The sequence below is a fragment of the Narcine bancroftii genome, chromosome 1 (assembly GCF_036971445.1).
Source record: "Narcine bancroftii isolate sNarBan1 chromosome 1, sNarBan1.hap1, whole genome shotgun sequence".
In the NCBI taxonomy this organism is placed as follows: Eukaryota; Metazoa; Chordata; class Chondrichthyes; order Torpediniformes; family Narcinidae; genus Narcine; species Narcine bancroftii.
This window is the reverse complement of record NC_091469.1, coordinates 62,415,846-62,429,401: the sequence shown is the minus strand read 5'-3', so window position 1 is coordinate 62,429,401 and position 13,556 is coordinate 62,415,846. Positions and strand designations below refer to the sequence as shown.

The window sequence follows — 13,556 nt, the reverse complement described above, 5'->3', positions numbered from 1 at the left end:
GAATAATAGTTTCTAAATGTAGCATCTTCCTTTAATGGTCGGGACCCAGCCAGCCGATATCATAGACCAGCAACATAGAAATTCACCAAGACAGTGTTTTTTAAAAAAAACCCCAAAATATTTAACTTACTTAAATCTAAATTTAATCCCAACTATGCACAAATGTGTATGTGTATATGTGGATTACCCAAACAATTCTGAGAAGTCAAGTCAAAGTTCAGCCTTAGAAATCCTGTGTTGAAACTTTGAACTTAGAAACTGATGTTCAGAAGTAATTATGAAGTAGGTGAGACATTGAGTCATCAGATTTCTCAAAATTCACAAATCCCTGCTTCCAGAGATGCGTTCTTTCATACAACTCCCCTCTTCCTTGTGTACGGGAAATGACACTTGTGACTTCCACGACCCCAGGCAAGGGTTAGATGAAATGACCATCAGTATGTTCACGATCCAAATACATGAATGATCTGGTTTCCTTTACCCAGATGTGGGTAAATCAAAAATGACCACTACAATTGTCACAGTAGGTCACTAATTTCCCCTGACAAGGAGAAACAAGAGTTACTTCATTTCCGTCTTTCAGATCTCTGGTTACTTATTAAATCAACCTTGCTTCTTCCAGTGTTTCAATCACATAACTTGCTTGATCAATACTAAAATCTGTTTTATGTTTCAATTTCCCCAACACATGAGACATAATCTTATGGCCTGTAAATGTCCGATCTTGTCTTCCTCATCACTCTCTTCAAGTGTCCTGGAATAACAACCATTGTTCTTTTGTTCTCCCAAAACCATAACGTTGTTGATGATTTGGACCTGATGGTGCCATGTTGTCTGAGAGCACAAGCTGTGGAGAGTTTTGCTGTAAAAAGGTTTTGGCATGAAAGATTTTCAGCCTGTTGAGCGCTATCAGTAGCCCCAATAATGATGCAGACAGAAGACTGAGGGGAACAATAGGCTTCATTAAGCAAGAGACTGCTGGCCCGGGTCTAGGCAAGGAAAATGAGTGGGAAGGAGAGGGGTCTCGACCTTTATGGCCAGGGATCACATGGGAAGGATCAAAGGAGGAGCTAAGGTAGGGGGACCCCCGGAGGGCGGGCCAGCCAGTACATACAGCCATATCACCCCCACTTTTTTTAAAAAGAACCCACCGGTAATAAACAAAACCCGGAGGCAATACAACAGCAAAAACAATAACATTTAACAATCAACAAAACTGGCTGAGGAAGCAGATGCGCCCCACCCCCCCCACCCCTGGTTGGAGGTTGAACCGCACAGGCAGCCTCCTCTGTCTGCCAGACTGCCAGGGAACTGACATTTCAGTATGGCGTTCCTCCAAAGAGGGGGCCGAGGGGGAGTGTCCGCTGCCGGAACTGTGAGGGTTGGAGTGCTGGCAGTGGACTTCTGAAGTGCTGGGGGGGTCCTCCGCCGCTGCAGGAGGGGTAGGTGCCTGGACGTCCGGCTGCAGGGCTGAGTTTGGGTGTGGCACCATCGGGTCCGTAGTGTAGACAGCAGACAGCAAGGCAGTCTTGGGGTCTCCGGGCCTTGCCAGGTCTCGTAAGGGTACCGTGTCCTCGTCGCCGTCTGGATACCTCACAAATGCATACTGGGGGTTGGCATGAATGAGGTGAACCGCTTCAACCAGTGGATCCGTCTTATGGCATCTGACATGCTTCTTAAGGAGAACTGGCCCTGGGGATGTCAGCCAGGGAGGGATGGAAGAACCATTCGCCGACCTCCTAGGGAAAGCAAAGAGGCGTTCATGCGGGGTGGTGTTAGTTGTGGTGCTAATTGTGGTGCAGAGTTACGACCGGATAGCATGGAGGGCTTCTGGAAAAACCTCCTGCCAGTGGGACACTGGTAAATATTTGGACCTGAGGGCTAGGAGCACTGCCTTCCAGACAGTGCCATTCTCCCTTTCCACCTGGCCATTACCTCTAGGGTAATGCCTTAGCAATGTCTCCATGGATTTGATTAAAAGCAGCTTGGGCCTCCGCCGTTAGTGGAAATGTGGTTGACCAAATTAGGGGATGGGCCTTTTCGGCATAGTTGGGCACCCACTGCGCATAGTATGAGAACAGCCCTAGTCATCGTTTCAGCGCCTTCAGAGTGCTCGGTACAGGGAGTTCTAGAAGTGGTCGCATGCAGTCAAGGTCAGGAGCAATGACTCCAGGTGGTCCTGCTGGTGGCTATGCCTCTGGTCAGGAAGTACTGACACAGCTCCTCACTCATGAATGAGGTCCCCCGGTCACTATGAATAAAATTGGGGTACCTGAACAGAGTGAAAATACTGCTCAGGGCCGTGATGACCATGGTTGAGGTCATATCTGGGCAGGGAATTGCAAAGGGGAACCTGGAAAATTCATCCACCACCGTCAGGAAGTAGGCATTCCTATTTGTGTAGGGAGGGGGCCCCTGAAAACGACACTGAGTCGTTCAAAAGGGTGGGTGGCCTTGATGAGGTGTACCTTCTCTGGCCAGTAGAACTGAGGCTTAGACTCAGCGCAGATTTGGCAGCATCTGGTTGAGGACCAGACATCCTCGATAGAGTATGGGAGGTTCCTTGACCTAATAAAGTGATAGAGCCTTGTGACTCCAGGGTGGCACACACTGCTGTGCAGGACCTGGAGCTGGTTGAGATGCGCACTAGCGCACGTCCCTCAGGATAGGGCATCCGGGGGATCATTGCGCTTACACGGCTAGTACAAGATGTCATCATTGTAGGTGGATAACTCAATTCTCCACCTCAGAATCTTGTTGTTCTTGATTTTACTCTGTTGTTTGGCACTGAACATGAAGGCCATTGCCCTCTGATCAGTCAACACTGCCTCAACGATTGCCTGTGTCTCCTTCTTGATGGAGGAATGCCGGAGTTCGGGGCCGTGAAGGGTACAGGAAAAAAATTCTACCAGCCTGCCTGCCTGGTTTACTGTGGCGGCCAGCGCGAAGTCGGAGGCATCGCTTTCCACCTGGAAGGGGACGGACTCATTCACGGCATACATTGTGGCCTTAGGGATATCTTCACGGATTTGATTAAAAGCAGCTTGGGCATCTGCCGTTAGTGGAAATGTGGTTGACCGAATTAGGGGATGGGCCTTATCGGCATAGTGGGGCACCCGCTGCACGTAGTATGGGAACAGTCCTAGTCATCGTTTCAGCGCCTTCAGGGTCCTTGGGACAGGGAGTTCTAGAAGTGGTCCATGCGGTCAAGGTTGGGAGCAATGACGCCATGTGCCACGACTCATCCAAGAAGGGCCAGGCACTCCATGTTGAACAAGCACTTGTCCTTGTTGTACGTCAAGTTAAGTAACTTGGGCGTAGGCAAAAACTTGGCGAGGTTTGCATCATGGTCCTGCTGATCATGGTTGCAGATGGTGACATTGTCGAGGTAGGGTAACGTTGCCGTCAGCCCGTGTTCCTCCACTATCTGGTCCATTACTCTCTGGGAAGCAGAAACACCATTAGTAACGCCAAAGGGTACCCACAGGAAGTGGAAAAGTTTCCCGTCGGCTTTGAATCTAGTTTAGATTCAATCGCTTGGACGAAGGGGAAGTTGGTGGTAAGCCAACTTGACGTCAATGGTTGAAAAAATTCTACATTTATCGACCTTATTGAGCAAATCGGCTATACGGGATGGGGGGGGGGGTGGGGTATGCATCCAGCTGGGTGAAGTGGTTGATGGTTTGACTATAGTCAATTACCATCAGGGGGTTTCCTGCCCCTCTGACCATGAGGACCTGTGCTCTCTAGGGATTGTTGCTAGGGGGCTATGATCTCCTCCAGCAGGAGTCGCTGAACCTCAGCCCGGATAAATTGCATATCCTCCGAACTATAGCGCCGACTCTTGGGTGGCAATAGGTTTGCAATCCGGGGTGAGGTTTGTGAACACGATGGAGGGGTCATCCTTAAGGTGGTGAGGCCGCAGGTCGTAGCCGGGGACCGAGTGCTGGGACCGCTGGACGGTGCCGAGGACTGAGTGCCCATACTGCTAGAAGGTGCTGGGGATTGGGTGTTGGGGCCACAGGACGGTAACAGGGGCCGGCCACTTGGTCGGAGATGGTCATCTGAATGCCGAGGGCTGCAAACAGTTGACAGCGATTGGGGGCCTCCAAACACCATCGTCACGCTCCTAAACTAACTCTGAAAGTCAAAGCCTAGGAGGATCAGCGCTCAGAGGCAGGGCATGACAAGTAAAACAAAGTTGTTATAACAATCCCCCCCCACCATCAGCAATGCTACACAGAACCCCCGAATACTTGTCTAATGGTTCCTGGCCGCCATTGAAACCATTCTGGTCATGGGTTGGACTGGGAGGGAGAGTCTCTGGACCATATCAGGGTGTATGAAGCTTTCCATACTGCCGCTATCAAAAAGACAGTTAATTTTATGTCCTTTCACCTCGATCTGCATCATTGAGTTTGAGATTGGGTGAGAACTAGCTTAATTTAGTGTCACTGAAGCGAGGAGTGGCGTTTCTTCATCGTCGTCGTGGAGCCTCGCCCAAGATGGCGACCTCCATGTTGACCACGCAGCATCGGATGAAGAAGAAGCCGGAAGTGGAGTCGAGGTGACCAGAAGTGACATCACTAGTGCAGTAGTCTGAGGTACTGAGGCTGGAAGGGGTGGCCGGTAAGATGGCGCTCCCCTCACCATGCACGCAGTCAGTGCCAGAAGCCCTTCAGGAACGCACGTTGCACTGCTCACTGGCTGCGATCGGGACCTGCAGACCCTTTGATAGTGGTCCCTCTTACTACAACCCGAGCACATCACTCCTTTCGCGGGGCAGAGGTGCCTCGCGTGCCTGGCCTGCCCGCAGAAGTTGCACCTCAATGGTGCGGTCGGCATGATTGCAGCCGCGGTCAGGTCGCTGATTCCCAATGCTGAATCCCAGACCGATAACCCTCGTGGTGGAACATACATAGTTGGCCTGCTTCTGCCTGCTATCGATACCACCTGGCGCTGGGCCGAGTCCAAAGTTCTGACCAGTTCAATGGCCTTTTTGAGAAAGAGTGGGTCCTCCTCGAGGAGTCTTTGCTGGATGTAGTCCGACCTCAACCCCGACACAAAGGCGTCTCTGATCTGATCAGTTCTTCCATGCACTGGTTCAGTGATATCGTGCCTGTCCCGTGAGATCCCCCAAACAGTCTTTTCCCAGTGTGACCAAGGACTGGACAAACTCTTCGGCAGACAAACCAGGCTGTTGTTTCCGGGTCACCAGCAGGTAACAGGAGTAAATTGAATTCACCTTGAGTTTATAGAGCGCCCACAGCTCAGCCATCGTGTCAGTGTAGATCGCACAGCCTAAGATAGTCAGGTAGGCCTTCTGGCCGACTCGTGTTTGAAGGATCTTGAGCTTCTTCTTGTCCGAGTCGACCATCTCCGCAGCGGCGTCGAGAAAATTATTGAAACAGTTCACCCACTGCATGAAGAGTACCGATGCACCCGGGACTTGGGGGTCTACTTCGAGCCTTTCAGGGCGCAGCAATTTCTCCATAACCAGAGTTCTAAAATCTTGTTTAATAAATTGTTGGGCGCTATCGGTAGCCCAATAATGATGCAGACAGAAGGCTGAGGGGAACGATAGCAAGAGACTGGTGGCCTGGGTCTAGGCTAGGTAAATGACCTTTATGGCAAGGAGTCACATGGGAAGGATCAAGGGAGGAGCTAAGGTAGGGGGACCCCCGAAGAGCGGCCAACCAGCACATACAGCCATATCACCACCCAGCCTGTGTTAACCTATAATATAAATAAAATGGAAGCTTATAACAAGCACAAATCCATTTAATCTCCACATGCATCTCCTCCAGGATACTCAAGATAACACATGACTATAATTACACAAAGACTGATGCTAAAAACCATCCTAAATTGTGAAAGATTTGGATACAAAAAATATAAACAATATAGGTCACTTAATTTTTTTTCTACTTTGCGTAAAATATTTCCAATTTGCTATTTTCACTGCTTGTACACAATCAATGTCTGACTTTTTATTTGAAACATATTCTCTTTCCTCAGTCCCTCTTACCTTTATTCCACCTGATTTCTAATTAATTCAATCATCCACCTCCTCTCTCTGTCTCTCATTCCTCCTGGATTCCTTTTATTTCTTATTCCGTTACTGTCATTAATTCACTTCATTAAACCAAGTATTATAGACAAGGCCGGTAATAGTTCAGGGTTCATATATGCAGTGATAATAGCACATTAATGCCTGTGGAGGCAGCATTGTGTTTTATTGGGCAAAAGCATGAACATTCAAGTGGAAAAGCTATAACTGGAGGAATGCCTCAGGGATTAGCATTTACAATGAAAATTTATGCTGGATTGATAAACAGTAAAACAAGTTACAATGGGGATGCAAGATATGATAGGCTAATAGTCTCCGGACTGACCACTTAAAACCAAGGCATGAGAAAGCTCTGAAATTTTATATCCTAGAGGATAAAGGTTCCATTATTGACACGTAATACTACAATTAGAATGTAGCATACATGAAATTCTTTAACTTTTGTCTACCGTAAGGAAGACAGAGAGTCGCAACTTTGTCCAGCGCCCCTCACAGAGATGAAGCCCCAGTGAGGAACAAGCCAGCAACCCCTGGTTTACAAGGCCAGTGCTCTAACCACTGAGCTATCAGATCTTGTTTATTTAGAGGTACAGCACAGTAACAGGTTCTTCCAGCCCACAAGTCTGTGCCACCCAATTACACTCATGAGACCAATAAACCTACCAACCTTGAACTGTCTTTAGAAGATGGGAGGAAACTGGAGGAATCCCACATGGTTATGGGGGAGAATGTACAAACTCAGAATCAGAATTTATTTGTGCAAAAATAAGAGAAAGTGAGGAATATCTGTGGTACATTAACCATTCAGAAATTTGATGGCAGAAGTGAAGGACTGCTCTTGCACCATTAGGTGTTCACCTTCAGGCTCCTGTACCTCTTTCCCAATGGTAGCAGTGTGAAGAGGGCATAGGCTAGGTGGTGAGGATCCTTGAGGATAGATGCTGCTTTCTTAAAACACCACCTCTTGTAGATGTTCTCGATGGAGTGGAGACTGATGCCTGTGATGTCGCTGGCCAAGTTCTGACTGATGCCTGTGATGTCTTGTGCATTGACACCTCCATACCAGTCAGTGATGCAACCAGTCAGTGATGCAACCAGAGATGTTGACATCCAACAACTTGAAGCTCTTAACCCTTTCAACTGCTGACATCTTGGTGTGGACTAGTTCTTGTTCTCCTGGTTTCCCCTTCCTGAAGTGTACAATTAGCTCCTTGGCTTTGCTAACATTGAGTGCAAGGTTCTTATGACACCACTTAACTAGCTGATCTATCTCCCTCATGTACACTTCCTCATTGCCATCTGTGTCTCTGCCAACCACCGTGGTATCATCATCAAATGTGTAAATAGCATTTGAATAGTGCCTAGCCACACAGAGGGAGTAGAGCAGTGGGCGACTCAAATATCCTAGAAGTGTGCTTAAGTCGATCATCAATGAGGAGGTGAAGATTCGTATTGACTAAGGTCTCCATACAGACAATTGTGGATTCAAACCTGGGGCACTGGCATTGCAATTAACTTTTGCTCTAACTGCTTTGCTAATCATAACGCATCATATTTTGCTATATATTTACTTTTAAAAAATCACTGTTGCTTCATAACTCAATAATAATTTAGCTTACCTTCTAATGCTTGATTGTCACCTTTGAACACATCTTTTCTTGTTCTATGCAAAGCCTTAAAAAGTTGTAATACCTTCCAAAGCAAAAGGATAAGAAAGATGAATTCAAGTGAGGAGAGGATCAGTCAAAGATAATCTGTTGTGCTGCAGAACCACTTACCTGTGGCATTCAATGACACTGTGTGTAATTATTTCCCATCAAACAAAGACTAGCTACATACCACTAACTATGTATTCTCCTCCATGCCACCCATCATCCTGATTTATGAATATATTGCCATTCTTTATCTGCTGTTGGATTTAAATCCTGGAACTCACACCAAAAGGGGTCTGAGAGCAACTTCACTAAGATTGCCATAGTTCAGCTGGCTCAGAATCACCTTTGATGACATTTAAGGATGGGGAATGCTCACGTTCCAAATGCTTAGCTGCCAAAAAAAAATGTATGATTTAAAAAAAAAACTTGTAATCCTTCCACCAAAGTAATGGAATATGCTGTCACCCATGTCATGATATGCCACTCACCAATAAACCATTTTGCCTCAGACTTCATTATCACCTTGGTCGAAACATAGATTGCTTGACCAAATATGGCATCAAGTTGACCTTGTACAACAGAAGTCAATAAACATCAAGAAACACTCCACTGATAGAGTCATAATTTTCACATGGTTGCTGGGAACAAACGCTTGAATATTTTGCACATCACTGCAGGAGTTTCTCAGAGTGATGTCCTGAGCACATTTATCTTCACAAATGACAATCCTCAGAAAGCCATTTCCTGGATGAAGGATACCCCACAGTTGTGTCAAGGTCTAAATGACATAACCTGCTACAAACCCATATCTGGTGCAGTTGGAGATGGCAAAGCCTCACTCCCAGATGAACTCAGTGCCTTCCATGCCCTATTTGACTATAAGAAGAATGTGCCATCCTATGTCCCCTGATGATCCTCTCCTGTCTGTATCTGAGGATGACGTGCGGGCTGCCGTCAGGGGAGTGAAACCGAGGAAAGCATCTGGTTTGGATGGAGTACCCTGCTGAGGATTAAAAATATGTGCTGACCAACTTGCCAATCTATTCATGGATATCTTCAACATCTCACTCCGGCAGGGTGTGGTACTCACCTGTTTCAAACAGGCGCCAATTGTACCAGCGCCCAAGAAAAGTGTGGTGACCTGTCTAAATGACTATTAACCAGTGGCACTTACATCCACAGGGATGAAGTGCTTTGAAAGGTTGGTGTTGAAGCATATCAGCTCCTGTCTGCATGGCGATATGGATCCATTCCAATTCGCCTGCCGTAGCAACAGGTCTATAGCAGATGTCATCTCACTGGCTCTACACAAAGCACAAGAACACCTGGACAGCAGTTAGTGCAATGCCTTTACAGCACCAGCGACCGGGAGCAGGGTTCTAATCCTGCGCTGTTCGTAAGGAGTTTGTACGTCCTCCCTGTGTCTGCTTGGGCTTTCCCCATGGGCTCCAGTTTCGTCCCACCATTCAAAATGTACCACGGGTGTTGGTTAATTGGGTGTAAATTGGGTGCCACGGACTTATGGGCCAAAATGGCCTGTTACTGTGCTGTATGTCTAATTAAAAGAAAAATTAACATACATGAGGGAGATTGAAAACTTGATGAATGGCCCAACAACAGCAACCTCCCACTCAATGTTACCAAAACCAAGGAGCTATTTATTGACGTCAGGAAGGGAAAACCAGAGGTGTATGATCCAGTAATCTCCACCTCTGATAGGGGGAAAATCAGAGGTGGAAAGGATGAGCAAATTTAAGTTCTTGTGAGTCACTATCTCAGAGGATCTTTCCTGAACCCAACACAACAATGGTATTGTGAAGAAAGGACGTCAGCACCTCTGTTTCCTCAGGAGTTTGTGGAGGTTTGGTATGACACCAGAAACCCTGGCAATCTTCTACAGAAGTGTGGTGTTAAGTGTGCACCACAGCTGCATCACAGTCTGGTATGAGGACACAATACCCCTGAAAGTAAAGCCCTGAAAAAAAGGTAGTGGACACAGCCCAGGGCATCACAGTACACTCTTTATTTGTTTACATGTGAACATTGCAACAGTGTTTTCTTGCACTGCCACTAAGTGGTAATTCTGCTTGGTACACAGAAAAAAATCTCAGGGTCGTCTGTGATGTCATGTATGTAATCCGACAATCAATCTGAAATCTTTCATACATAGGGATGTTCAGTCATGATTGCACGATGATATTGTCTATTTGCATCCCTTTGGGAAATGAAACCATTTCTAGTATGTGCCAATAATTATCTATACTCCTTGAACATGACCATCCCTAATAAGAGCAAATCAAATAATTTACTCTTAACTTTTAATGACATTATTATTTCCCGTTGGTTATTCAAACCCACTTTTAAGTCGAGTTTCTTCCTGAACTTTTTGACAACAGAGAGCATGTCAGAAGTTGTCTTTCCTTGAATGGGGCGACACACCTCACAATAAATAAGCAAGCCAGGAGCAACATTCCACTGGCCTGAGTTCTAAAAGAGTAGAGAAACGTAACATTTTCCAGAATAAAAGGACCCACTTCATTGCAAAACACCCCGAAGGCCTGTCATCACCACTGGAGTGGTACAAAGATCATGATCCGGCACGATCTGTCTGTAACGGGGGACGGGGCGAACAGGACAAGCGGAAGAGGTTGCCAAGTCAAAATACGCGATCGAACGGCATTAGAAGCATGATTTGGAAAGAACGAGGTTGCATGCAAGCTATTTATGTTGGTGGAGCAATTGGTTTAACGAGCGACTCCAGTGAAACTGCAAGGTGAGATTTTAAAGCCCAACCGGTCACAATCGTTCTGATTGCTCTCCAGCGCTGAAACAATCCTAATTGAACAGATCAAGATGGAAGGGGCGAATCACCCACCACTCTGGTGCAATTTGGTACTCAAAAATCCATTGGTAGATTGTTGCAACCTTGCCTTTTCAAGTCACCTTGCCGGTTGACGCGGAGTGCCACCCAAGACAAAATGTCAATGGCATGCAACCTGCAGAGTGGTCACGCCACGTCATCCGGGCTCGCACACCTGCTCCCGGGGCTCACCTTGGCACGCGAGTCCATGGTCTACGCCGCCGAACTCCAGGAGAGGCGGGGATGAGGCAGCAGTGCGCATGCCCGCTCCGCTTCTCCCGCCCCCTGACCGAGCCAGGCGACAAAAATCTTCCTCAGGATAAGCGCCGCCGAGGGACAAACTTCGGCACAGCCTTGTCAAAATCGCAATTCCGCCTGCAAGACCTGCACCAAGAGCTATGCTCACTGCATTGAAAAGAATTGTTTATTGTCACTGTGAAAAGCTTTGTTGTGCGTGCTATCCGGGTAATTCGAGTCATATAGCAATAAAAAAACATCACATCGATGAAACAACCGTGCAGGGACTGTTACAAGTTTGAGCAAGCTTATTGCCATCTGATGCCACAAGTACAACCCGGCAAAAAAGCATTTGCCAGTCCTCAGTTCAAAGCACGGGCCTCAGTCGTGGGCTGAGCACACAGCCCTGCCAGTGCTCAGCATGACGGTGCTCGATATTCTGCTACCGACCCAGATAGACTGTGGTCTTTCTGTCAGGAGGTCCAGAATCCAGATAGATAGGGGTGTTGAGTCCCAGCAAGGACAGGTTCTCCGCCAGCCTCTAGGGAGTGATCATATGAAACGTCGAGCTAACGTCAATGAACAGCAGCCTGGCGTATGAGGTGTCATTCTCCCGGTGGGTCAGGATGGAGTGAAAAGACAAGGCTATAGCATCATCTATGGGATGAATTTTTCTATAGGTAAATTGAAATGGGTCCAGTGTCTCTGGGAGGTGTGCTTTGATGCGTTCCATCTAGAGATGCACAAAGCATTTCTTAATGGTGGAGGTCTGTGGCACTGTCATTGAGGCTTATAATTCACACCTGGGATGTTGGTGGCTGTCTTGAACTCTGCAGGAAGATGGACTGCTCCAGTGAGATGTTGAAGATGTTCATAAAGACCTCCGTCAATTGGTTTTTGCAGCAGTCCTTCAGTACCCGACCAGATATGTTGTTTGGTCCCGTCACCTTGTGTAGGTTCAGCTTGGATAGGTTCTCCTCACTTTGACTGCAGCTATGCAGGGGGCCCATTGATCAAGTATCATGAGCTTTCTTTGGCATTATCCTGTTCTTCTCATCAAACCAGTGTCTGGAAGCGAGGTGTCATCTTCAACTCAAAGGTTGTCTTTTTAAAAAAATTTAGACAATAACAGGCTATTTCGGCCGTACACCCCATTAACCTACCCTCCTGGTACATGTTGAACGGTGGGAGGAAACCGGAGCCACCAGAGAAAATCCACGCAGACATGGGGAGAATGTATAAACTCCTTACAGATAGCATAGAATTTGAACCCTAGTCTAGTCCTGATCGCTGGTGCTGTAAAGACATTGCACTGACCACTACACCAACCGTGCTGTCTTGGGGTCTGCTATAGTCTTGATTCCTTGCCATATGTGCCTCACTTTGCTGGTGTTCCACAGCTGTCCGTGGATCTTCTGTGTGTACTCTGGCTTTGCCTTCCGGATTGCATGGGAGAGTTCAGCCTGGATAAAGCCATTACAAAGGCTTTTGGGGAAGAACCAGTTAAGGCTCCTTCGAAGTCTGGTCAGAAAGGCCCTCAAACAACTGAAGGGGGAAGTAATCCCAGTGGGAAACATTGATATGTGACATAATTAATGGTTAACACTATTATGTACAGCAGTGGTTTTCAAACTTTTTCTTTCCACTTACATCACACCTTAAGTAATCCCTATGCCATAAGTGCTCTGTGATTAGTAAGGGATTGCTTAAGGTGTGATGTGAATGGAAAGGAAAAGTTTGAAAATCACTGTTCCAATTGTACCTAATTGACTCATTATGTGCATGGTTTCATAACTCCAAAGGAAATGGGCCAATGACAATTTTTCTCAAGCAAAATATTTCAGCTACAAATGGGTCTCGAGTAGTGGTTCTCAACCTTCCCTTCCTTCTCACATACCACCTTAATCAATCCCTTACTAATCACCGAGCACCTATGGCATAGGGATTACTTAAGGTGGTGTGTGAGTGGAAAGAAAAAGTTTGAAAAACACTGATGTACAGTAATTAAATATATATATATAGGAATATTACACTAAGGGTTTGCACTCCCAAAGCTTAGGAATGGAATTAGGCCACCAGGCCCAACGAGTCAGTCCTGCCATTCCATCATGCTATATATTATTGTGAATAAAGTTTATTTTTAAAAACGAAAGCTGCCTGCATGATACTCTGGCAGAAGCAATGTTAATCCAGCCTCCAGAAAAGCAAGTTTAAATAACACCAGACAAAAAAAAACAATCTGCTGTAGGAACCAATCGAGCAGCATCAAGGCAGGGTAATTGTCAACATTTTGGGTCAAAACCCTTTGGGTCTTGTCTTCCAACTAATGTTATTTTTTAAATGTCAAATCTGTAGGCTCTTGTATCTTCAGTCTTATATTAAACCAGTATGGGAACTTTTGACATTTTTCCATACCCTGGTCACCGAATTATAGGAAGGATATCAACAAGGTAGAGAGAGTGCAGAGATATACAAAAATATTACCTGGGTTTCAGAATCTAGATTACAAAGAAAGATTGAGCAAATTAGGTCCTTATTCCTTGGAGCATCAAAGATCGAGAGGGGATTTGATAGAGGTACTTAAGATTATGAGAGGGATAGAGTTGATATGGATAGGCTTTTCTCCATTGAGAGAAGGAGAAATTGAACCAAGAGGTCACGAGTTAAGTGGCAAAAGTTTAGAAGTAACATGAGGGGGAACCTCTTTACTCAGAGAGTGGTGGCTGTGTGGAAT

The 13,556-nt window shown here is 46.4% G+C and overlaps 1 protein-coding gene across 3 annotated transcripts in view; it reads right to left on the bottom strand.

Moving 5' to 3' along the window:
- The window catches only part of lyrm7 (LYR motif containing 7), an 80,046-nt gene extending 66,751 nt beyond the window's left edge, over nucleotides 1-13,295 (bottom strand). The window contains exons 1-2 of one of the 3 annotated variants that reach the window (XM_069928174.1): nucleotides 10,778-13,295; nucleotides 7,690-7,762 (exon numbers count right to left, since the gene is read on the bottom strand). In XM_069928174.1, the coding sequence (XP_069784275.1) occupies nucleotides 7,690-7,762; nucleotides 10,778-10,795 (91 nt within the window). In that variant the 5' untranslated portion in view covers nucleotides 10,796-13,295. Of the gene's footprint in view, nucleotides 1-7,689; nucleotides 7,763-10,668; nucleotides 10,758-10,777 lie in introns of those variants that run through there. The other 2 variants (XM_069928180.1, XM_069928170.1) reach the window with 2 other exon arrangements.
- Nucleotides 13,296-13,556: the final 261 nt, after the last annotated feature.